General features: G+C 40.5%; 1 protein-coding gene across 3 annotated transcripts; it reads right to left on the bottom strand.

Moving 5' to 3' along the window:
* Nucleotides 1-755: 755 nt before the first annotated feature.
* On the bottom strand, nt 756-26,221 carry LOC123885580 (WAT1-related protein At4g30420-like). 3 transcript variants are annotated; one of them, XM_045934863.1, is made up of 7 exons: nt 25,962-26,221; nt 25,768-25,857; nt 24,557-24,673; nt 24,208-24,445; nt 23,605-23,763; nt 1,238-1,389; nt 756-1,120 (listed from the first exon to the last, which is right to left on the bottom strand). In XM_045934863.1, the coding sequence occupies exons 1-7, from the start codon at nt 26,150-26,152 to the stop codon at nt 913-915; spliced, it is 1,155 nt and encodes a 384-aa protein (XP_045790819.1). In that variant the 5' UTR covers nt 26,153-26,221; the 3' UTR covers nt 756-912. The 3 variants fall into 3 exon arrangements, with proteins under 3 accessions (XP_045790819.1, XP_045790822.1, XP_045790821.1); XM_045934866.1 differs by having other exon boundaries at nt 25,754-25,857; nt 25,962-25,984; XM_045934865.1 differs by having other exon boundaries at nt 757-1,120; nt 25,789-25,857; nt 25,962-26,219.
* Nucleotides 26,222-26,344: the final 123 nt, after the last annotated feature.

Below are 26,344 nucleotides of genomic sequence, written 5' to 3'. Positions count from 1 at the left end.
AGTAGGTCTCCCTGTTGCTGAGGATCCAAATTCAACTTAGCTCAGTTGATAGAACATTGCATTATATATGCAAGTTCGAACTCCGGTCATCTCATTTATTCGCCTTAAGGGTGAAATTTCTAGCCTCTAGTCTATTTCACAAAAAAAACAAGTACATAATTATTAAATCTTTAATAAAATGAATATTGGACTCAAGAGGTTGGTAAACGAAGAAATCATGAATATTTGGTCTGGTCCAGAGAGACTTTATACCGGTGGGAGATTTAATCAAGACAGCACAAATATTTTATCGCCTAACCTTTTTATCTCTTCTCCATAACATATTCATCTTCAACCATCAAGTCATCTTTATAACTCTCAAAATATCAAAAAAAAAAATTTTGACAAACTCAAAATTTCATCTTTTAAAGTTAATAAATAGGTGTATTAAGATTCGAACCACAATCTCAACATATTACAAGTAATGTCTCAACCAATTGAAATATGTTCACGAAACTATTTTATACAAATAATAACTAGTAAGAGTATTATTGTAGAAGAATAACGACTTCAAATTATTTTCAAGTCCATTTCACAAATTTTGAGTGGTTATAAGATTTTAGTTGTAATGTGCTATAAAAAAAATGTCTTTTAAGATTTTTGTACATATATTAAGAAACATAATATGCTGTTAAAATAAATAATATTTTTACTAAATTATCGTCTTAAGTTATTGGTTTATTTCCTTGAGAATAATGTATATAATAATAATTATGTGAATTGAAAAATATTGCACCGAAAAGTGAAAATGATATTTAAGAAGGAGGAAATATCAGTTATGCAATATCATTCCTCCAACACCCACGAGTACAAAGATGTTATATCACATTTCTACATACATAACCCAACCCACCAGAAACAATTGAAATATTATCAATAGTATGTAGATTCATGAGATAAAAGTGGTTCTTCCAAATCAGTTTTACTATATGCTTTTCCATAAGATTTATTGTCAACAATTTCCTCTGTCTCATTAACCATAGCTTTTGGAATTATCTTCTCTTTAACATCAACCACATCTTCAGCTTTACCCCAAAGCACAATATACAAGCCAATGATCACTCCAATTCCACCTATCAAGCTAACACTCATGAAGCAATAGAATCATTTAGTCATATTAATAAATATTGGTTGAAATCACCTACTGTACTAGATTAGAATCTTTATTAATTATCATAACTGAAATATTAATATGTACCTTCCAATGTATATTTCCTCATGAAGTAACAAGGCAGCTAATACAGTCACAATTACAGTACAAACAGGAGTAAACATAGCAGAAAAGACAGGTCCTCTCTTTGAAATGCACCATGCTTGGAGACATAATGCTACTGCAGATCCCATAACTCCCTACAAAATGTATTTATTCTTAGTTAGTTCATTGATCATGTATCAATTTATATAAGTCCCAAACAATTTTCTAACAATACAGTTTTGTCTCAGACAAAAATAAAATCCATATTAATCTCTAACATTTTTATACCGGAGACAAATTAGTTATTCTATTCTATTATAACAAACCAGACCAGAGACTAGTTTGTCTCTTGTATAAAAATGTCAAAGACTAATTTGAATTTTACTTTTGTGGGACTGAATTGGACCTTCAGAAAATTGTGAAGGATTAAAATGGATATTCACTGTTCTGGACTAGACTAATGCTAGTCCACCTAGACCCTCACAAAGTCCACATGGCTTGCCCAACCACCTCCATGTCAGCATGGCACAACCTCTCCACCAAGATAGGGTAAAATTACTACTCTACCCACTATCTAAGGGTAATATCTTGGCAGTCCCTCTTAATGGGCCTTGGCTAGTCCAGCCCACTAAGAGGACCTTTGGCCCAGAGCTGGGGGCTATAAATACTCTCCCTCATGGGAGAGCAAGGTAGACACTATTCATTATTGCAATTACTCTCTCTCTCTAACTTCTCTCTAGTATCTCTTTTGCTCTCTACCCTTACTGACTTAGGCATCGGAGCACCTGCAGGTACAACCCCCCCCTCCGTGGATCATCTGCTCGGACCTGCTGCCTACCACCTGCTCAACGGACTTCCAGCTGGCCTTCTACCTGTTCTGATCAACAGTTAAGATCAGTGGCGCCGACTGTGGGGAACTGAGTTCTCCCCTTCTTTATTTCGAACAAGAAAACTAAAGAACAAAACCAATCAATCACTTCTTCGTCATGGCCAGTTCATCTCATTTCAACAATGACGTTGAGGACGCTGCTCCTCCACCTTCTCCCCGCCTGTCTCCTGCTCTCATCACTGACCTCCAGGCCCTCCCCGAGTCAGACCCTAGAGACGGGCAGGAAACTTCCTGGACTTCTGAGGATGGCGACTTGGTCGTCTTGACTGAGAAGCAGGCAGGGAAGTGTCCCCAATCCGAGCAGGGCAAATCAGCAGAGACCGACTTGTCCGCTGCTTCAGTTACCAATGCTGAACTAGCAACACTCATAGCTGCCCTGAAACAAACCACCGAAGCTCTCCAAGGCCAGAATCGCCGAATGGACGAGCAGAATCTGAGACTCGATCGCTTGGAAAGGAATCAGCGATTCTCAAGGAACAACTCTCCCCCGAGGAGAACTCCTACTTCTCAATCCCCTCCTCGTCAAGAAACTGTCAGACAACGACGACCTGCCCTCGAGAGGATTGAGCAACCTGGCAAGAAAAGAGACCATGTCTCCCCTCCCCGCTGTTATCCCATATTTTAGCTCAAGGTAAAATATGTTATAATCTCCAGGTTCCAAAGACATTTATTGCTATACAAACCTGTTGAAATGGCTTTAGGTAGCCTTAGTCTTTAATGTCTTCAAAAACAAGAGAGATTCTTTCTCTTATCGTTTAAATGAAGGTTAAGGGTAATGTCTTTAAGAACAAGAGAATCCTAATGGAAAAGCTTCATAGCTCGAGACTGAAGAATCTTTCGATAGAAGCCAACGAATCGAAGTAGTCAAGAATTATGGACTTAGAGCATTTTTATCATTTAAGTGTGATTCGACTTCGACGGTTACAACGGTTTAAAGGCCTTGGTTCATTTCAAATGCAAAGGACGCGTGGCTGAAGTTTAGTAGTTTAACGTTAGGATAGACGTTGCTTAATTTTCTATAAATAGAAGTATGTGTAGTCGAAGTAGGGGTCACAATTCATTTACACAAAATCTCAAACACTCAAAGTATCCATGTTAAAGCGAGAAACGAGTTACTCGAGAAAGATGTATGAATCGGTGAACCTTTACATTTTCTTTGTAACTTTTACATTCTAAATGCAAATTTACTTTTTCATAAGTCTTTATTTTCTTAAAGCGTTTACAAATTCTGCTTTTCATTAGTTCCCTCGTTCGAGTGAACTTGCTTTAATTGCATTCTAACATATGTTTCAGAAATTAAACATATTGTTCTTTTATAAAATAAGGATGTCTTTAAAGATAAACTTCCAAGTTTACTTTAACAAAATGCATGAACAATTGTCCCGAGATTTACTAGTTGATCTCTCAAGTAATTAATTTAAACTAGCGGTTGTTTACCAAAAATCAGTGTAAACAAATTGGCACGCCCAGTGGGACGGGTTGTTTTGTGCGATTTACATTGTTAAAAGAAGTTTATTTTCTAAAAATCCTTTTACAAGTATTAAGACAGTTAGTGTTTATAGTTTGTGTTTTGATTTTGTATGCATTTGAGAAGTGGTAAATCTTTACCAAATTTAACTAGTGTCAAATCTAGATCAAAAATGGTTAGACCACCAAATAATAATCAAAACAATAACAACAATGTCCCAAATCCTGAAGGACAGCCAACACAAGCGTCAATTAGTAACGCTACTGTCATGGCCCAAGGCTCTGGAACATCTGCTTCGAGCGTTCCTGCAGTCAGTTTTGGGAATATAGGGGTAACAATGCCCTCAACGAGTTCGACTGTGTCTGGGTCGATATCTTCGTTAGTATCACATGGTATAGGGGGCAGTCAGCCTGGTGCTGAAGATGTAAGGAGCCCCATTCGATCGTTTTTATTGAACCAATCAGGACTAGGAATGCCAGATTCTTTGATGGCAGGCTTACATAATTCTAACCCAAATCCTGACAGGGGTACCATGCCTTCCCCAGCAGCCTCTGTTGTGGGAAATAGGACCAGAGATATTGCCTTACAAAATTTAACCAATGTAACTATGATGTCCTTTCGACAACAAATGGACGAGAGTAATCATGAAATGGTTAATACTCTGACTTCGCAATTGGGAACTATTTTGAATCCCTTGATTAACAATACAAATAACAATTATCAATTGTTGGCCCATCAGATGGGGCGTATTGCAGATTTCTTTGGCACCCCTGCAATGCCTAACCAAAACCTTCAGCCCATTCGAAACCAAACACAGGTTCAGAACCAAGGGTTTCATGTGAACAATGAAGTTCCAAACAATCAAGTACCACAAGTGGTACAAGAGGAACCACCGGCCCCAGTAGTGAACCATGGGCCAGAGCCTGAAGTAATTTTGGTTAATAGAAATCAGAATGCTGACGAAGTAGTGAGAAATGTGCAAAGAAATAATTTTGCGCAACAAGATAACTTGGCAAATTTAGTCGAAACTATTTTAACTCAAAACGGTTTCAATATTGGCCTACATAGGCCTAACTTTATTTCCCCATTATCTGAATACGTGTTACAAACTGAATTGCCAAGGGGATGGAAGATCCCCAAATTCACAAAGTTTGCTGGGGACACAGCCGAGTCAACAGTGGAACATGTGGCAAGATTTTTTGCCGAGGCAGGAAATTTGGCAGATAACGAAAATTTAAGGTTGAAATATTTCCCAAATTCCCTTACAAAAAATGCTTTCACTTGGTTCACAACTCTTCCCCCCCGTTCGATTCAGCATTGGACTCAATTGGAAAGGGCTTTCCATGAACAGTTTTATATGGGCCAATCTAAGATTAGTTTGAAGGAATTGGCCAGTGTGAGGAGAAAGACACCAGAGTCCATAGATGATTATCTGAATCGATTTAGGCTACTCAAGGCCAGATGTTTTACTCAAGTGCCTGAACATGAGTTAGTCGAAATGGCTGCTGGAGGCTTAGATTATTCGATTCGAAAGAAATTAGATACGCAACATCTAAGAGACATGGCACAATTAGCAGATAGGGTAAGACAGGTCGAACGCCTTAAGGCTGAAAAGGCTAGATCATCAAAGTTTCAAAAGAGGGAAAAGATTGCTTATGTCGAAACTATGGATGATGATGATGAGGAATATGTAATAAATTATGGAGACATAGAGGATAATGAAATCAATGTGGCCGAACTAAAACCTGGCCCTCCTTATGTCTGTAAATTATTAAAACCTTCGAATGGGAAAAATCCTGTCGAACCTAAGAATGATAAATTTGTTGCTAAAACTTACTCATTTGACATAACTAAATGTGATGAAATATTCGATTTATTGGTTACTGATGGCCAAATTGTTGTTCCAAAGGGATTGAAAGTGCCTCCCCTTGAACAGCAAAAGAAAAGAGGTTTTTGCAAATTTCATAATTTCTTGGGTCATAAAACCTCACAATGTGTTCTTTTCAGGGATCTGGTTCAAAAGGCTTTGAAAGATGGAAGGCTGAAGTTTGGAGAGAAATCCGGACACAAGATGAAAATTGACGAAGATCCACTACAAATATCTGATGCTTCCTATGTGGAACCGGTCGAATGCTTGATGATCGATGCCATGGACTTATCAGGAGGCGCTCAATTAGTTTCTATTCCAGAGAATGAGTACTATGAGAAAATGAAAGTAGTATATCCTGGGGCTGAAGAGGAACTGATTGATTTTCTACAAAGGTGCAAGCTTAACAAGTCTGAGGTAATGCTTTGCCCAAGGTGCAGTGCTGTATTCGACAAGAAGGCTACTGAGGGCCTTAACAAGTTTATACCATTCAGAAGAAACAAAGAGAATTGGCCAAACTCAAGGCCAATGAAAAAACAGAACATGGCGCATGCTAAACCAATACATCAAAGGTTAGGCAACCCAAATACTTTTGTGCCATCCAACAAATCACCAATGAACAAATGGGTTCATGGTCATGCATCTAACTTTGTCAGAAATTCTGTTGACAAGGGAAGTTCGAGTCATTCTGTTGATTCGAAGAAGTATGCTTACAAAAACAATTACAAGGGAAAGAATCCCATGACCCGCACACAATGGCGTAGGCATCAGCGCCAACAAAGGCTCTCCCTTCAAGTGGCCCAAAAGACTGAAGACAACAAAGGAAAGCAGGTTGTCGAAGTGGCTAGAAGGCCTTTGAAAGAAAGATTGACTCAACCAGAGGATGATAAAAAGGTTGAAAATGAGTTTGAAGGAGAGAACATGGAAGATGAGGATCTCCTCGATTCAGATCCCGAGTTTGATGTGCTGGTGAACGTAGTTTCGATCCTCCCTGCTGAATATGACGTGTGGTCAGAAGTGACCGAAGGGGTGGATGAATTCGATGAGTCTGAATTGGCTTTGCACAAGCCAATGTGTTATTATGTAATGAATAATGGCTGCTTAGAGGAACAGATGGCCAATTTTGAGAGGCCAACTGAGGGAATGAAGAATCATTTGAAACCCCTCTTCATTCAGGCCAAAGTAAACAATGTAGGGGTCAACAAAGTGTTGATTGATGGAGGAGCAGCAGTAAACTTGATGCCAGAATTCATGATTACCAAGATTGGTAAATTCTCTACTGACTTGCACCCTCACAACATCGTTCTTTCGAATTACGAAGGTGAGACTGGTTTCTCGCTGGGGGCAATTCAAGTCGATGTAGCAGTTGGCAGCACCGTTAGGCCAACTTTGTTTTTGGTTGTGGCATCGAAGGCCAATTATAATCTGCTTCTAGGAAGGGAGTGGATACATGGTGTTGGAGCAGTGCCTTCGACTCTCCATCAGAGAGTGAGTATTTGGAGAGATGATGGTGTGGTAGAAAATATCGAAGCAGATCAAAGTTATTTTAGGGCGGAAACACACCACATAACCAAGCATTCGTTTGATAAGAAATTGGCGAATATATCGCCATGCACTGAGCAGGGATATGCCTATGCCCCTGCTGATAATGTCTACCATTCTGTCAAATTGGATCCAACTCATGGATTCATTTGGGAGAGAGAGGAGATAGACGAAGGTCCACATGTGGATGAAGGCAAAGTCCGCCCAACTGGGTGGGACCTTGAAGAATACTACGATGACTAAGCCCAATGCTTGGGCCAAGATTTCGGCTTATATGGCCGAAAACAAGATAAAAATGGCTTTAGAAGCCACAATGCTGCAAGAAAATATGGCTGTCGAAGCCAACAACTGTGAAGATGGCAAATTTTTGCCAATAACTCAAAAATTGGACTGCATCTATGATGAAGAACCATTAGGATTTGAAAAGGATCCTTCCAGTTCCAATCAAAAGATGCAGGCTCAAGATCCTTTGGAGGAAATAGATATTGGAGATGGCTCTATCAAAAGGCCAACGTACATAAGTGCCAATATCCCAAAGGACTTGCGTGATAAACTGGTCGAACTCCTTAAAGAGTTCAAAGATTGTTTTGCTTGGGATTACAATGAAATGCCAGGTTTAGACAGAAATTTGGTCGAACATAGATTACCCATTCGACCAGACAAGAAACCAGTTAAACAATCACCAAGAAGATTCGCACCAGAAATCCTATCTAAGATCAAGGAGGAAATTGAAAGGCTGCTGAGAAGCAAGTTCATCCGGACTGCCAGGAGATTTCCTTGGTTTTGTGGTGCATAAAAAAGGCATTGAGATAAACCAAAACAAGACAAAAGCAATTTTGGAGACTAACCCTCCAACAAACAAAAAGCAACTTCAATCCTTGTTGGGAAAAATCAACTTTCTGAGAAGATTCATTTCGAATCTAAGTGGTAAAGCTCAAGCTTTTTCACCATTGCTTCGACTCAAGAAAGAGGATGTTTTTACTTGGGGGCAGGATCAGCAGGAAGCATTCGATGCAATCAAAAGATACTTGTCTAATCCTCCAACTCTGATGCCACCAATTAGAAATAAGTTTATGAAGTTGTATATTTCAGCATCTGATACCACATTAGGTAGTATGTTAGCCCAAGAGGACGAAAATGGCGAAGAAAAGGCCATTTATTATCTAAGTAGAGTCCTTAATGATGTTGAAACTAGATATAGTAGTATTGAAAAGCTTTGTCTTTGTTTGTACTTTTCTTGTATGAAATTGAAGCATTATATAAAGCCTATTGATGTTTATGTTTATTCTCATTATGATGTTATTAAACATATGTTGCTAAAACCAATTTTACATAGTCGAATTGGGAGATGGGCTTTGGCTCTTTCTGAATACTCACTTTCATACAAGCCTTTGAAAGCAATTAAAGGCCAAATAGTGGCTGACTTCATTGTGGACCATTCGGTAATCGAATCACCTCAAAATTACATTGCTCTAGAACCATGGACTTTGTATTTCGATGGGTCTAGACATCAACATGGTACTGGAATAGGTATTTTGATAATTTCCCCACAAAAAATTCCTACTAAGTTCAAATACAGGATTAATGGTATTTGTTCGAACAATGAGGCTGAATATGAGGCTTTGATAGCAGGATTAGAAATATTATTAAGCCTGGGGGCAAAAGACGTTAAAATAAAAGGTGATTCAGAACTAGTTTTGAAACAACTGACAAAAGAATACAAATGTATCAAAGAGCATTTGATTCGTTATTTTGTCATAGCAAATGCGTTACTAAAACGTTTCGATTCGATTGACATAGAACATGTTCCTCGAATAGAAAATCAAGAAGCAAATGACTTAGCCCAGATTGCTTCAGGATACAAAGTGTCCAAAGAAAAGCTAGAACAATTAATAGAAATCAAAGAAAAATTGATTTCTAATGAGCCAATGCAATTGGAATTGTCAATACCAAAACTTGAGGGGGCAGAGATGTCACCAAATGACATAAATAATTCTGATAAAGAAATGAATTATGATGAACTCCAAATTTTGGTCATTGACAATTTAATAGATGGTGATTGGAGAAAACCAATTGTAGAATATTTGGAAAATCCAATCGGGAGTGCTCCTCGAAAGATCAAATATAGGGCATCAAATTATGTGATCATTGGTAATGAATTGTTTAAAAAGACCCTCGAAGGAGTACTGTTGAAATGCCTTAGTGAAAATGAAGCCTACATAGCAATATCTGATGTTCATAGTGGGGCTTGTGGTTCTCATCAATCAGGCCATAAGATGAAATGGCTTTTAGTTCGACAAGGCATGTACTGGCCATCTATGTTAAAAGATTGCATAGATTTTGCTAAAGGTTGTCAAGAATGTCAAAAACATGCAGGAATCCAACATGTACCTGCAAGTGAATTACATTCGATAATAAAACCTTGGCCATTTAGAGGTTGGGCATTGGATTTAATTGGTGAAATAAAACCAGCATCATCAAAAAATCAAAAATACATAATAGTTGGTGTTGATTATTTTACCAAATGGATCGAAGCTATACCCCTGCCCAATGTTGATCAAGAAGAAGTTATAAGTTTTATCCAAAACCACATTATTTATAGGTTTGGAATTCCTGAAACCATCACAACCGATCAAGGTTCAGTGTTTACTGGTCGAAAGATGCAAGAATTCGCCAGGCAAACAGGGTTTAAACTTTTGACTTCGACACCTTATTATGCACAAGCAAATGGTCAAGTAGAAGCTGCCAATAAAATTATAATTGGATTAATCAGAAAACATATTGCTCAAAAGCCAAGAAATTGGAACAAGACTTTAAATCAAGTCTTATGGGCATGTAGAAATTCCCCTAAAGAATCAACAAATTCTACTCCATTTCGATTAACATATGGTCATGATGCCGTGTTACCAGTGGAAATTTATTTGCAATCTATCAGAATTCAAAGGCAAATGGAGATACCAACTGATCACTATTGGAGTATGATGTTTGATGAATTGGTTGATTTGGACGAAGAAAGGCTAAGAGCGTTTGATACTTTAAGTAGACCAAAAGAAAGAGTAGCAAAGGCCTATAATAAGAAGGTTAAATCAAAAACCTTTGACATGGGGAATTTAGTTTGGAAAGTTATTTTGCCTATGGACAAAAAAGATAGAGTTTTAGGCAAATGGTCTCCAAATTGGGAAGGACCTTTTAAAATAATACAAGTATTTTCGAATGGTGCGTATGAAATAGAAGAATTGACTTCAGAAAAGCGAACATTGAATATAAATGGTAAGTATTTGAAAAAATATAAACCAACGCTTTTAGAAGTTAATATTAGCACAGAATAAATATTCGAAACGAAATTGAAATGGCATAAACAAAGTAAAAGTGCCATAAGAGGCAATTGTCAAGGTTACAAACCAAATAAAAACAAAACCAGATAATTGTTCGAGAATTTAAAATAATTAAAACATCAAAAGAAAATCTAAGACAAACACTTAGATTTGAAATCAGCATAATGGTCCTTGATAAGGCCAACTTCGACAGTCTGGATCTTAATTGCATCTTCGAGAGATTGGATCTCTTCTTTGATCACAGTGGCAGCACTAAAGTGAGAGATGCCTTCCTTCGCAGCTTCACGGATAGATTCTTGAGTGGTAGCAGCAACAGCTTCTTCAATTTTCGAACGCTTGGCTTTCTCTTCGAGGATCTTCTTCTCTCGATCAGCAATCTCGGCTCGAAGAGAATTTATCTCTGCCTCCCACTTGGAAATATTGTTGGTACATTCTTGAATCCCAAAGCCTGGTTGTTGAACTTGTGCCTTCATTTGGTCAACTTTCGATTGAGCAGCCATGGCCTTCTCGAATAATGCATCATAAGCAGCCTGTTGACCAACAAGTTTCTGAGAGTTGCGTTTCAAGCTTTGCACCGTAGTAGCAAATTGATCCAAGATCGATTCGAGCTGGATAACTTTCCTCAAGGTTTCGAGATCAGTTTGAGGATTGTGCAACTTGTTCAAAAAAGACTTATGCTTGAAAGCATTAGCAGGGTGTTCTTCAACTGACGCCAAGATGTCTCCATTGATGAAGTCAGTATATAGCTTCGAAATCAGAGAATCTTGTCGAATCGAAGAATTGATTTCTGAATCTGAAGCAGTTGAATTACTGGGTCCACTTGAACTTAAAGGATCAGTAGTCGTTTTAGAAATCAGAAGTTTTAGAGCAGCTTCAGGATCATGAATTTGCAAGGAAATGAATTCTTCTTCAGCGAGCCCTAGGCTGGCTGACAGCTTCGATGTCGAAGTTTCAGGTAGCAATTCTGATCCACCAGCCTCTGCTTCCTTTATGGCTTCAGAATCAAAGTCTTCTTCTTCTGAGGAAGCTTCATCAGCATTGACCTCGACTGTTGGATTTTCGTTCCATTCCTTGAAAGGAGAAGTCTTGTTATCAGTCTCTGCAGACATAGGATGCTCTGGTATGATCTTTTCAGAAACAGTGGTCTCACTATCTTTGAGAGTATCACCACTAGACTTGTTCGATATGATGTCCTGAAAAACAGAATCGAATATCAGGGGATATAACTTTACTTATTATGAATGAGAAAATGCAAGTAAAATAGTACAAATACCTCTGGATTGATGTTTTGCTGGGGCATGTTATCCAATTCATTGAGTGTAGCATCAGGCATAACAAAATCTTCTTGAACTTCAGCTTCAGGGGTAGCCTCTTGTTGTTCGCTCGAGATCGAAGGAGTTTGTGCAGAAGGATCGCTTGAAGACTTAGACTTCTTATGCTTTTTCTCCCGGGTTCGATCCTCTGAACTTTTCTTTCCTTCTTTCTTCTTTTCTTCTTTCCTCTTTTCTTTCCTTTCCTTCTTCTCTTTCTTCTCTTTCATCTTCCTTTCCTTCTCTTCAGTGGAAAGACTATCAGAAGTAGTTTATGGAATATTTGTTTCGACATTCATAGGAGGTTGCTTCCTCTTCCTTTGGAAACTTTCTTCTTCTTCTTCCTGCGAATAGGAGTCGAGATAAGAAACATTTGAGTTAATGGATTTGAAGGAACTTTGAAAGTAAATTAGAAAAAAAACTTATACCTCTTCTTCGTCACTAACGACTATTGTGTTAGGTTTTGGCTTCTTCGATGGGCCAGTCTCAGTAGAAGGGAGGTTGGTTGGTCTTTTACGTGCCTAGAAGAAGTAGGTTAGAAAATAAAGATTTAACTTAGAATTTTTCAAAGGAAAACAAGTTTCGATTCAGTATGTACCTTAGAAGGCTCTTCAGACTCAACTGCCTTTGATGTTGTTTTCTCTTTAACTGTCTTAACAGATTCTGCAGCTTGTTTCTTGATAACTAAGAAACGTAAGCAAAAGGTTAAATCGAAACAATATGAGAATATTTGGTAAAAGAGAGTGCATATATAGACAAGCTACCTGTAGTCTTGACTTGCTGTTCGATTCTCTTTATCTGAGGGCGAGTAAACCCACTCTCCAACCTCGAGATAAGCACTGCATCTCCTAGGTGTTTGCTGTCGAAATATCGCCTCCACCAGTTGGCAAACTCTTGTGTACAGTAGTAAGAAAGATTGAAGTCAAATGGCTCGAAGCCATAAACGTTATCACGACTAATCTTCATGTACCTTTCATACAAAGTGGAAGTCACAGTAGTCCCAAGCACGATGTTCTTCTTTCTTATATACATGCTCTTTGGTCGAAGCTGTGAAAAGCCAAACTGCCTAGAGACCAAATTTGGTTGATACCCAATTAATGCATATTCAGAAGATAGGGTACCAATTCGAATAGACAGAATGGTAGGATCTAAGTATGCTGTCCAGGTTTCATTTATTTCCTCCTCAGCATTAGGATTCAACACTGGTATTTCTTTGACGAACCAGGAGGGACCAATGGTTCTCTTCACAAATGGGGCATGCTCAGGCTTGAATTGGTCAATGGCTAAGAAAATCTTCATGTACTTCATGAAAAGCTGTTGAGTGTTTTGTTCGAGGGGATTAGGTTGAAGCCTTATCAAGCGGGTGCCTTCAATTTTCCTTTTAGCTATCGAAGCATGATGTTCAGTGGGAATGAACAAACCAAGTTCCTTTTCAAAGGTGGCATTTAACCACAATTGTAATAGCCACATTGGCCCAGCAGCTTGAAAACATCCATCAGTGGCGGCTTTCTTCGATTTCGATTTGGCAGGAACTAAACCTTTTAGGTTATCACAAACTTCCCCAATCGACTCATACAGGGTTGCCAGCAGAAGGCGTCCTAAGGCAAAATGGCATCCTTCATGTATTTGCACAGCCATGGGTATAAATTTCCTAGCAATTTGGAGAGATCGAGAGCAAAATACATAATGGGATAGCCATAGAGTGAGAAAGGCCACATGTTCCTCATCTGAGACTTCTTCATTCTCAGGTCCTGAATGTTTGAGGATAAAGGCAGAAAAGGCGTTTTCTTTGTAGTTTAGAGTGATGTTATCACTAACATCATCAGGGCTGTAAGTTTTGCCAGTGGGTCTTAACCCTGTGATAGCTGACACATCGAACAGGGTGGGTGTCATCATACCACTTTTGAAGTGAAAGGTGTTGGTAGATTTTTCAAAGAAATGCATCGCAGCAATGAGCATTTCAGGTTGGTATTTGGGCCCTATCCTAGAAAATTGTATTAACTCGAAGATTCCATAATCTTTCCAGAATTTGCCAAAGGATTGTTCTATTCGATCAAGCCAGGTAAGGTAAAGGCTATTTCCGTAATAAGGATGGGATCGAAAGGGTTTATAATTTGTCAGCATATATTCAAAGTTATAGGGTTTGCTGTCAAAGATTCTGGGTTCACAAGTTTCGAGACATGGAAATATCTCATCTACTTCCCTAGTCAAGTTCATATCATCTGGAATCGGACCACCAAAAGCATAAACATTTTTATCAATAGCAAAGGGAATCATTACCTGACTTTCCCAGATTTCTCGATGTTCTTTGCTACCTTTGGGTTCTGGAACATGCTTCGTCCCATCATCAGCAACGGAGAAATCGCTCCATTTTCCAGCAAAAGGAACTTGAAACTTGTTAGATGAAGACGCCATGAAAGTTCTTGAGACAACGAAAGAAAAGATGTAGATCTGAGATCTTGAAAGATGCGAACTGAAGAAGGTAATCAAAGATCCGGTAAGTTCAGATTTGTTTTGAATCTTTGGTGTTTCAAGATTGGGAGAAAGATTTTGAGAGATTTCTGGAGCGTGAGAAGCTTTGGTAGAAGTTGAAAAAATTTCAACTGAAGTGACAGAGCTTTATTTATAGGCAATCTTGGATTAAGACAAAATTTTAATTAAAAAAGGGATAAATGCTGAAAAAGCGCTTTTTGTCTATTCCGATTCAACTTCTCAAACTGACGCGTGTCCCACTACTCAGAAATGGTACAGAACGTGACAGTTTTTGTAAGAACCGAAGCGGTTGCCTTTTACATGCCATGACGTAATCAATTCGAAATAAAGATATGGCGTTTGGAAATAGAAGCACTTTGAAAAAATGCCAATCTCTTATTTCATTCGAGTCATTCAAATCGAAATAGGCATTTTTGGGGGCAATTTGTTATCCCATATTTTAGCTCAAGGTAAAATATGTTATAATCTCCAGGTTCCAAAGACATTTATTGCTATACAAACCTGTTGAAATGGCTTTAGGTAGCCTTAGTCTTTAATGTCTTCAAAAACAAGAGAGATTCTTTCTCTTATCGTTTAAATGAAGGTTAAGGGTAATGTCTTTAAGAACAAGAGAATCCTAATGGAAAAGCTTCATAGCTCGAGACTGAAGAATCTTTCGATAGAAGCCAACGAATCGAAGTAGTCAAGAATTATGGACTTAGAGCATTTTTATCATTTAAGTGTGATTCGACTTCGACGGTTACAACGGTTTAAAGGCCTTGGTTCATTTCAAATGCAAAGGACGCGTGGCTGAAGTTTAGTAGTTTAACGTTAGGATAGACGTTGCTTAATTTTCTATAAATAGAAGTATGTGTAGTCGAAGTAGGGGTCACAATTCATTTACACAAAATCTCAAACACTCAAAGTATCCATGTTAAAGCGAGAAACGAGTTACTCGAGAAAGATGTATGAATCGGTGAACCTTTACATTTTCTTTGTAACTTTTACATTCTAAATGCAAATTTACTTTTTCATAAGTCTTTATTTTCTTGAAGCGTTTACAAATTCTGCTTTTCATTAGTTCCCTCGTTCGAGTGAACTTGCTTTAATTGCATTCTAACATATGTTTCAGAAATTAAACATATTGTTCTTTTATAAAATAAGGATGTCTTTAAAGATAAACTTCCAAGTTTACTTTAACAAAATGCATGAACAATTGTCCCGAGATTTACTAGTTGATCTCTCAAGTAATTAATTTAAACTAGCGGTTGTTTACCAAAAATCAGTGTAAACACCCGCGAGGGTATATCTTCTCCAAATGTGAAAAAAGGAAAAATTGTGGACCGAACACCTCCTCGTCATCATTCTCCCCAGGGACTCAGCTTGATGACCAAACAAGGGCAGCCAGTAAGCCGCAGCCATCACACTGACCAATTCTCCAGGAGCCCTACTCCTAATCGTGAGGGCTCACCTCCCCTAAACTCACAAGAGAGCGACGAGGAGGATCCCCGCTGCCCTTTATCTCACGACATCCTTCAAGCACCCGTTCCAAAGGGATGTGAGCGACCACCTGCTCTCCCAGCTTATGATGGACTTACTGACCCAGATGAACACATCGCATCAGTCAATGCTACCCTGAACTTCTTAAGGGTCAGCGGAGCAATTAGATGCAGAATCTTCCCAACTACACTAAGAAAGGGAGCTATGGCCTGGTACCACAGCCTAGCTCCTCGCTCCGTTATCTCATGGATGGATCTGACCGACCAATTCTGCAGGCACTTCACTGCTTCCCGCAAGCAACCAAAGACTGAGGCAGTCCTGGACGCCATCTTCCAAGCTGATAATGAATCTCTCCGCAGTTTCATAGAGAGGTTCAACAGAGAAGCCGTCCAGGTAGAAACAACTGATGACATGAAGAAGTACCTGCTACAAAGGGGCCTTAGGCCAAACAGTGACTTTGCAAGAGCCGTGGGAATTGAAAAACCGCGCACCTTTAGCGACCTCCTCCTTAAATCTCAAGCCTACATCCAATATGAGGAGCAACAAGCTGCAGATGCTGCCCGTTATGGGCGAGCAGGAAACAACCAGCCTGCTCCTCGTTCAAATGCTGAACAGTCCAGCCGAGGAGGAGGAAGACGAAGAGGCGAAAGGCCTAGAGAACCCCGTGGACCTCCCAGCACATTCAGCAACTATACTCCCCTTAGTAAAACTCAGGAAGAAATTTGGAAAGAGTGCAACTCAGCTGAGTTCTCTAAAGCAGGAATTAAATTTCCAAGACAACAACCCTCAAAGCCTGGACAAGACAAGAGCAGATACTGCAAGTACCACAAAGGCTACGGCCATCTGACTGACGACTGCATCCAATTGAAAGACGCCATTGAAATTTTGATTAGAAATGGGCAAATCAAACAATACGTGAAGAGGGGCAATGCTCCCCGGGCAGAAGCTGCTGAGACCAGCAACACTGAAGAAGCTGCACCAGAAAAATCCGGGCACAAGCCAGTTGCCCTTGCCATCTCCAGACCTGAAGACTTCTTTGTCCCTGACTACTTGGACGACACCTATGTTGCTCCCACACTGAACAAATGGGACGCACTTGCCCAAGCTATGGTTATCTCTGGTGGAGGTTTTGACAAACAAACTGTGGGATCCATCAAGAGAAAATTTGAAGAATTGATAGATGGCTCCTCCAACCTGAATGCAACTTTGGATAAACCGAAAGGGCAATCAAAGCCCTTAGCCTTCTATATGGAAGAGCTGCCCGGTGGAACTGCAAACTCCCAGATACCCCTGCTCATCAGAGTGGACATGGCAAATATGGACGTCCGCAGGGTACTGGTCGACCAAGGAAGCTCCTGTGATATCATGTATTCCCAACTTTTCAAGACTCTGCAACTAGATGAGACCTACCTCACTCCTTACTTTGGATCTGATCTCTCCGGATTTAATGGAGCAACAACTAAGCCATGGGGCTATGTAGACCTGCTAGTCACCGTTGGCTCTGAAGAAACTTCAAAAACCATCAAAGTGAAATTCCTGGTAGTAGACTGCCCTTCTCTCTACCAGTGCATCCTGGGCCGGACAGCTATTGCTGACTTAATGGCTGTCCCTTCAACTGCCCACCTCAAGATGAAGTACTATACTCATAAAGGCCAAGTTGCGACACTGCATGGAGATATTGAAGCTGCAAGGAGAGTCTTCAATGCCTCCTCCAAAGGAAATGAATATATCGGGCAGCTCCCCGAGTCCAAGAAGTCCAAGGCAACAACTTCCCTGCCCTTGCCAGAAATCAGCTCCATCGACCTCGACAGCCGCTTTTCCAAACAGGAAAACAAGGATGAGAAGAAGCTCCGCAAAGAGAAGAAGGAAGACGACGAGGCAAGCCAAGAGCACCGTCGTCCAGTTCCAGACGAGGAGTTCGAGCTGATGCCCTTCGGAGAAGACCCGAGCAGGGCAGTAAAGATTGGGACTGGGCTCCCCGAACTTGCTAGGAAGCAGCTTGAAGCCTGCTTGAAGGAAAATGCTGATCTGTTCGTCTGGCACGCTTCCGAGATGCCCGGCTTGGACCCCAACGTAGCATGTCACCAGCTGACTATTGATCCTACTGCACTTCCCATTGTACAACGTAGGCGTAAGCAGTCTCCTGAGAAATCGGAGGCTGCAGAAAAATGTGTAAAAGACCTCTTAGAGGCAAATTTCATTTCGGAGGCCAGGTATACAACCTGGCTGTCCAACGTTGTACTCGTCAAAAAATCTAATGGAAAGTGGAGGATGTGTTGTGACTATACCGATCTTAACAGGGCTTGCCCTAAAGACTCTTATCCCTTACCTTGCATTGATAGACTTGTTGATAATTCTTCTGGCTTTAAATTATTGTCTTTTATGGATGCTTATTCAGGTTATAACCAAATTCCAATGGCAGTGGCAGATAGAGAAAAAACAGCTTTCATGACTGAGTCGGGCAACTATTACTACAACGTAATGCCCTTCGGTCTCAAAAATGCAGGAGCCACATACCAGCGAATGATGAACAAAGTCTTCCGAGGATAAATAGGAGACATGCTCGAGGTATACATGGACGACATGATCGTAAAATCCCTCGAGGAACTCGACCATGTCGTGCACCTTCGAAAAGTGTTCGAGCAGGCCAGAAAATACAACATGAGATTTAATCCAGAGAAGTGCACCTTCGGGGTCCGAGCAGGGAAATTCCTGGGGTTTTACCTAACCGAGCGAGGAATTGAAGCCAACCCTGACAAGTGCAGAGCTTTTGCCGAGCTCCCCACTCCGAGCGATAAGAAGTCCATACAAACTCTTAATGGAATGCTGACATCACTTTCCAGATTTGTATCCAAATCAGCACAACATGCACTTCCCTTTTTCAAATTACTAAAGAAAAAAGCAGTCTTCGAATGGACAGAGGAGTGCGAGCAAGCTCTCCAACATTTGAAAAAGGCCTTATCAGAGCCACCTGTCCTCTCACGACCAAATGACGAGGAGGTATTATACCTGTACCTTTCCGTCGCCTCAGAGGCTGTAAGTGCAGCTCTTATTCGTGAGACAAACGAAGGGCAGAAACCAGTATACTTTACGAGCAAAGCCTTGCAGGGTCCTGAACTAAGATACCAACAAATTGAAAAAATAGCCCTTGCACTAGTTTATGCTGCGAGGAGACTAAGACATTATTTCTTGGCTCATACAATTGTGGTCCGAACAGACCAACCAATCAAATCTTTGCTTGGCCGACCAGACATGGCGGGCAGGATGCTCAAATGGTCCCTCGAACTCTCAGAATTCGACATTCGTTACGAAAGCAGAAAAGCTCTAAAAGCCCAAGTCCTAGCTGACTTCGTCGCAGAGATGACGAGCTCCTCCCCTACAGTGGACGGAGCAGATAAATGGACAATCTTTGTGGACGGAGCATCAAGCGCCACAGGAGCAGGTGCAGGCATCATTCTTGAAAATGAGAATGGCTTACTAATCGAGGTGTCCCTAGCATTATCCTTCCCAACTTCAAACAACCAAGCAGAATATGAAGCATTCCTCGCTGGACTACGTTTGGCCGAGGACGTACAAGCCAAGGAGATAAAAATCTACACAGATTCGCAACTGGTCGCCTCACAGGTACTAGGAGAGTACCAGACCAAGAATGATAACCTCTCTGAATATCTAGTGTTAGTAAAGGAAAAGATCACCAAGTTCAACTCTGTTGAAATATTACATGTTCCCCGCGAGCATAACAAAAGGGCAGATATCCTGTCCAAGCTGGCAAGCACAAAAAGGAAGGGCGGAAACAAATCTGTCATCCAAGAGATACTCCCTCGTCCAAGCATAGAAAAACCAAGCAAGGTTGTGGACATAAACGTCATTGGCGACAAAGACTGTTGGATGACTCCAGTATACAACTTCCTCGAGCACGGAACTCTCCCTGACGACCAGAAACAAGCAGCTGTAGTCAGACGAAGAGCCTGCACCTATGTCATCCTTGATGGAAAATTATACAGGAGAGGATTTTCCATTCCTCTCCTAAAATGTGTGGACGAGGACACAGCAGATTACATCCTGCGCGAAGTCCACGAGGGCATTAACGCCCAGCACCTAGGAGGAAGGTCATTTGCCATGAAAGCTCTACGAGCAGGGTACTATTGGCCTACTATGCAACAGGACGCCAAAGACCACGTAAAAAAATGTGACAAATGCCAAAGGCATGGGGATATGCACTTAGCTCCCCCTCGAGAACTAAAATCTTTGTCTTCCCCCTGGCCCTTCGCCTGGTGGGGCATGGACTTACTTGGTCCTTTTACCAAAGGACTTTATCAAAATCGCTACCTAATAGTAGCAGTGGACTACTTCACAAAGTGGGTGGAAGCCGAACCCCTCTCCGACATCACATCACTCAGAATCCTGCGCTTCTTCAAAAGAAATGTGCTAGCTAGATTCGGAATACCACAGGTGGTAGTCACAGACAACGGAACACAGTTTACAGACAAAGATTTTCAAGCATTCCTTATTGCCATGGGCACCAAGCAGCACTTCACATCGGTTGAGCACCCCCAAACCAACGGGCAAGCTGAAGCAGCCAACAGAGTAATCCTGAGAGGGTTACGAAGAAGACTCGACCAAAACAAAAAGAAATGGGTCGAAGAGCTTGACAATGTACTCTGGGCCTATCGAACAACCCCACACTCCACAACCGGAGAGACCCCCTTCCGAATGGTATATGGAACGGAGGCGGTTATCCCCGTAGAGATTGGGGAACCATCTCGTCGGACTGAGCAACCTCTAGACGAGGAGCAAAATGACGAAGCACTTCGAGAGGAGCTTGACCTCGTCGAAGAAATTCGAACGGGAGCTTCCTTAAAAGAGGCCACCCTGAAGCAGAAAATAGCTGCCCGTCATGACACCAAAGTCATCAAAAGAGAATTCGAGGTGGGCAGCCTCGTCCTAAGACGCAATGCAGACTCCCAGGATGGCAAACTTGCACCCAATTGGGAAGGACCATACCGCGTCATTGACAAAACAGAAAATGGTGCATACTATCTCGAGGACCTTCGAGGAAAGAAACTTCCTCGACCTTGGAATGCCCAGAAATTGAAACAATATTACAGCTAAGTTATTGCCACACCAAAAAAGGCTGCTCGCATTTCAGAACACAACGAATCGAGCACCTTAAACAACGGAGGGCACCATGGCACACGTGCTCATCTAAAACCATAGCAGGGGAACTAATTCACCATAATGGAAATGGAACTCCTGCTAGACGAGGATAACTCTCGAAACGAGCCCATCGTCCCCGTGCCACGACCTAGCACCCAGCTCGCGATGGGAGGTTCAGGTTGCGAAGAAAGGTACACTAGCGTGCTCGTATTCGCGTAACTTAGAAACAACTCTAAGTGCTTATACAGTTCCCTAAACTGTTTAAGTCAAAACAGAGGAGACTACCCTCAATAAAACATGCTCAGTATCAAGCAGGGGAAACCTCCCCGGCAAAATAACAACGAGCGCAGCATTCATACATGCAAAAATATGATAAGTATACAAAACAGGCATAAAAATAAACAGGCAAAACTTAGCACACCAACTTGCTCGAATGAGCATACCAGCATGCCCAGACGAGCACCTCAATAACGGGGAGAGAAACTCCCCGTCACGAAGTTTAAACAGCAAATTTCGTTAAGTTTAAAATGGGGACAAGCTCCCCGGCTCAGATTTTGAGCAAAAAATTAGCATAAAATTTTGCTAAGTTAAAAGTAGGGACCAGGCCTCCCCGGTTGAAATTTTAAAACAACGAAACTTCGCAAAATTTTCTAAGTTATTAGACGGGGAGACTCCCCGGTTGAAATTTTAAACAACGAAATTTCCTCAAAATTTTCTAAGTTATTAGACGGGGAGACTCCCCGGTTGAAATTTTAAACAACGAAATTTCCTCAAAATTTTCTAAGTTATTAGACGGGGAGGCTCCCCGGTTGAAATTTAAAAAAAAAAAAAAAAACAACGAAATTTCCTCAAAATTTTCTAAGTTATTAGACGGGGAAACATACATGCGAGCAGGTATAGACGAGCAGTTATAAACAAGCATAGATAAATAAACGGGCACCTGCCCGGAATTGTCATAAAAATAAAAGACGGGGACAAAAGCCCACTTGTTCCAATATTACAAACCATGGCTCAAAGGCCCCAAAATTCAAAAAGACAAAACAAATTACAAATAGAAAAACCAGGGACATCTACTCCTCGCACCTATCTTCCTGCTCGTCTTCATAATCCTCCTCGTGCACCACTTCAGCATCAACCTCCTCGTCATCAGAGACGTCTAGGCCAGCAGGGGTAACAATCTGGCCATCTTTGACTTCCCCGTTCACATGCATTCCCCGGGTCACCAATTCCACATCAGGATTAAGGCACTTAATCTGCTGCACGGCATTCTCAAAGGCGTACTCAGTGCCCTCTACAAAGTCATGGGACAACTGAGCAATCACCTTGACCAAGTCTGCTCGGGTAGTCAAGCCCTCGGCAGCCTTGTGCTCGTTCTCGCCCGGCGCCATAGCAGCAGTAAGCCTTTCAATCTCAGCCCGAGCAGCATCCAACTCCTCTCTCCTTTTACGGTGCTCCTCCACCTGGTCACCCCAGCGTTTCTGCTTCTCCTTGAGGTCATCCACATCAATCTTGAGCTGGTTGATCCGACTTTTGGCCCGCTCGTGCCTGCCCTGGGCATTGTTCAGCTGCTCGAGTAAAGATTCCCGCTCGTCACCAAGGACAAGGGAGCTCGAAATCATTCGCACCACAGCAGCCATGTCACGAGCATGCTGCTGCTTACGGACCTCTGGCTCCTGGTCAAGAATTGCTGACCGCTCGGCATCAAAGACTTCAGGAGGATATTTTTCAAAAAAATTTTCCACCGTATAGCACCGGGGAACTGGAAACTTGTTGCATCCTCCCATGCCCGTCTCCTCAACCGGGGGATCTTCTTCTCTCATCCTCTTCACTGGAGGAGGCCGGGCAGCTGAGGTAGGAGTACCCGAACCACCCACCGAGCTCCCAACAATCTGCAAGGAAGGGGTCCCCGGCCTCACTTGCACGGAAGGGCTCCCAACAATCTTCTTCTTCTTCTCCCAACATATCAACAAATAACAATTCTTTCTTGAAAATCATCTCCTCGTCATCGTCGCGAGCAACAATACTTCTCGTTGTTATCTCTTCGCTATAGCAACGAGCAACTATTCCATCTTGTGCAATATCTCCTCGCAGGAGATACGAGCAACACATACTTCCTCGTAATCATAATTAAGAGTAAGATATTAAACATCCTCGAAAAATCGATTCGAGCAAAACATTGCAGATGCTTGCTACGAGCAAGGCTTTGACGAGCAACTTCCTCGTCCACTTTTGTTCAAGAGAGGTTGCAAGGAGATTTCCTTCTGCACTTGGGCACACATCTAAAGTCATCACTCCTATGCCTAGGAGCAACGACTTGGGGGGCTCCTGTTCTGGACTAGACTAATGCTAGTCCACCTAGACCCTCACAAAGTCCACATGGCTTGCCCAACCACCTCCATGTCAGCATGACACAACCTCTCCACCAAGATAGGGTAAAATTACTACTCTACCCACTATCTAAGGGTAATATCTTGGCAGTCCCTCTTAATGGGCCTTGGCTAGTCCAGCCCACTAAGAGGACCTTTGGCCCAGAGCTGGGGGCTATAAATACTCTCCCTCATGGGAGAGCAAGGTAGACACTATTCATTATTGCAATTACTCTCTCTCTCTAACTTCTCTCTAGTATCTCTTTTGCTCTCTACCCTTACTGACTTAGGCATCGGAGCACCTGCAGGTACAACCCCCCCCTCCGTGGATCATCTGCTCGGACCTGCTGCCTACCACCTGCTCAACGGACTTCCAGCTGGCCTTCTACCTGTTCTGATCAACAGTTAAGATCATTCACTTTTTATATAAACTATTGTATGATCATGAAAAATCATCCACATACCGAATATAAAATGCAACCAAATTGAAGTAGAGAATTGATCTTCCATGCATTCAGGTCTGGCTTCATGAATAGTGCCACTACTGATGATTGTAATGTTGCCATTAAACACATCCAAGCTGAAAGTGATAAGGAATTAGGATGGCTTTCATAAGCTGGAACCTGAGGAAGATGTAAAAGGTTAAGGCTAATTCTTTAGCTTGCATTCTATCAAATCAATACTTCATCCTTAATTATAAGCAAAAATTCACTTTTCAAATTAGTTGAATAATATATGTACGTATTTGGTCTATATTATAGACCGGTGAACAAATACATCAATTATCTAAAATTTAAAATTTTACTTGTAATTAAGGTTGAAGGACAGAATTCCTTTCATAAAACTCAAGGTTAAAAAAAAAAATACAGTATAAGTTAATGCAGAGATGGAGCGGGGGGGTACTCGGGGTACTCGAACTCGATCAGATATGATGAGGTTAAATTTTACTCCAGGAAAAAAAATTCAGACTAGTATAGGATGTCCGAACTCCGAACCCATCAAATTCAGAGCTAGAGAAGACGAAACCGTTGCAATGCCTAATGATTATTGGCACAAAATTAAAATACCTGCAAAATGAGCCAAATTGACCAAGCAACACAACTTCCAAAAAGAATAACACATCCAAGCAACCAATTGTCATCACTTCCTAAGGTTGCGCCTATGATTGATTTTGGAGGTACGTTTTCTGCATTTAGCAGCTTTGGACCTTTCAATAATGCTATGCAGGCTGCTCCACTTACACATATGATTGTTCCTACTATTTTGGCTATAGTTCTCACACTTCGAATATTCACTTTCTCCATTCTGAAAAATATATTAAATCAATTAAAAAATAAACACATTCGTTTCATGTTTGATTGAGTAACAAATATTCTTCGACTTGGTAAATTAAGGCATCAATTAGTTGATAATTACCCTACAAAAGCTGCTATTACAAATGTCACGGCTGGAACCACATTGCACATAACACTTGTAACTGAAGAAGAAACTAGATATAGACCCCAAGCAAGTAAATTTTGATCCAAGGTAATGCTGCAAAACAAAAAGAACGATCAATCTTACATTTTGCCATATATAGTGGGTATTATTATGATAACAAAAATTTGATAACAGTGGTCCAACAAATTTTGAAGAGGTCATCTTAAGTTTTGAAATTGAATCTAATTCAACTTTATTAAATGAGGATTGCTTCAACTTATATATAGATATTTTCATGCAATCTCTCAATTAATGTGGGACTCGTAACACAATACAACTCTTCATGCTCAACACTGTTGGACTTAGTGTGTGCAGAGGGGTCTTTGATGCATCAGCCACATGTGTCATGGTATAGGGCCTCATAAAAATTGGGCCTAAAAAAAGTTATAGGATAGTACTCCCTCCGGACACAAATATAAGCAAAAATGCACATTTTAGATTCATTGATTAACAAATGTATCTGGTCTGTATTATACTCCAGATACATCAATTATTCAATAAATCTAAAAAGTGCAATTTTGTTTATAATTGTGGCCGGAGAAAGTAGTATTAGCTAGTAAATGAGAGGTATTAAAAAAGGGATTGTAGACTTTCAAATGAGGGATTGTGGAGTTCAAATATTTGAGATTCTTTTTTATTCTAAAATGAATGATTTATTAGTTTGAAATTTCCTAAAATAGATTGTTATATTGTGAATAAATGTTTTAGATGCTTTAGTAATTAGACTAATGGACTTTTTCATGTAGAATTTATAGTGATTAGACTATTGACAAAACAAAAGCTAATACGTATTATTAAAAAAACAAAACAATAAAAAATAAAAAATTAATACAATATATTATACACATAAGCATATATATAACATGATAAATAAGTAGAGCTAGGTGGTTAAGGTGGGCTCGGTTTATATAATTCTTTGTCTGATCTCTTTGAGGCTTGATGTTGGAGCTAGCTAGGTTAGCTATATTAATTGTTGGTTTGACATTTTGTTGTTTGAAAAGTCAAAAATGATGTTTTTTTTTGGAAGGCAAAATATTTAGCATTTGGTGGTGGAGAGAGTTATGGTCTATACGTGAAAATGGTTTAATATAATCGATTTTCAGTTTTAATTTGGATCAGTTTAGATTTAAACACCTCATAAACATAACTATTCGAGAATAGAAGCAAACCCAATTAGGGAGGTGATGAATATCCAGGAAAAGCTTGTTAAATTTAGGGAATATGAGCCAGAATTTCTCCTGTAAAAATGGAAATAAACACTTGAGATAAGAGGGAGGGAAGTATAGAGATTAATTAAAGAATAAATAGCAAAGAATGAAAGATATAGTGTTGTGTTGTGTACCCTGATATATAAGCTATGGGAGCAAGAACAATGGTTGCAAAAGCATAGCGGTAGACTACAAATACCATTGGGCTCATACCTTCCAAAAGTGCAATTCTTATGCCAAGAGTCAAACCTGCATATATAGTCTGTATTAACACCATAACCATTATAGGCAGGTAGTACTCCATGTTTAAACCTCTCATTCTCATCTTTGCTTTTCAAAAACAATTGTTGCTTATTGTTATATGTATGAAGAGAATGAGAAACTTATTATTATATATACTCCCTCAAGTTTTATAGATAAGCAAAGAATATCTTTTTTTTTACCTTTGGTTCTAAAGAGAAGGAGACCCTAATAAATGGAGGGTGGGGTGGGTAACTTAACCCGTTAAACTAATTGA

The sequence above is a fragment of the Trifolium pratense genome, linkage group LG5, assembly GCF_020283565.1.
Source record: "Trifolium pratense cultivar HEN17-A07 linkage group LG5, ARS_RC_1.1, whole genome shotgun sequence".
Classification (NCBI taxonomy): domain Eukaryota; kingdom Viridiplantae; phylum Streptophyta; class Magnoliopsida; order Fabales; family Fabaceae; genus Trifolium; species Trifolium pratense.
Note: the sequence above shows the minus strand (reverse complement) of the source record. Positions and strands in the feature narration are given on the sequence as shown.

Coding starts and splice junctions, on each gene's coding strand:
- LOC123885580 (XM_045934863.1), bottom strand. CDS start 26,152: ATGAGAATGAGAGGTTTAAACATGGAGTACTACCTGCCTATAATGGTT. Junction 24,446..24,556: donor GTAATAGCAGCTTTTGTAGG/GTAATTATCAAC, acceptor TATATTTTTCAG/AATGGAGAAAGTGAATATTC. Junction 1,121..1,237: donor GAGGAAATATACATTGGAAG/GTACATATTAAT, acceptor CATGAGTGTTAG/CTTGATAGGTGGAATTGGAG.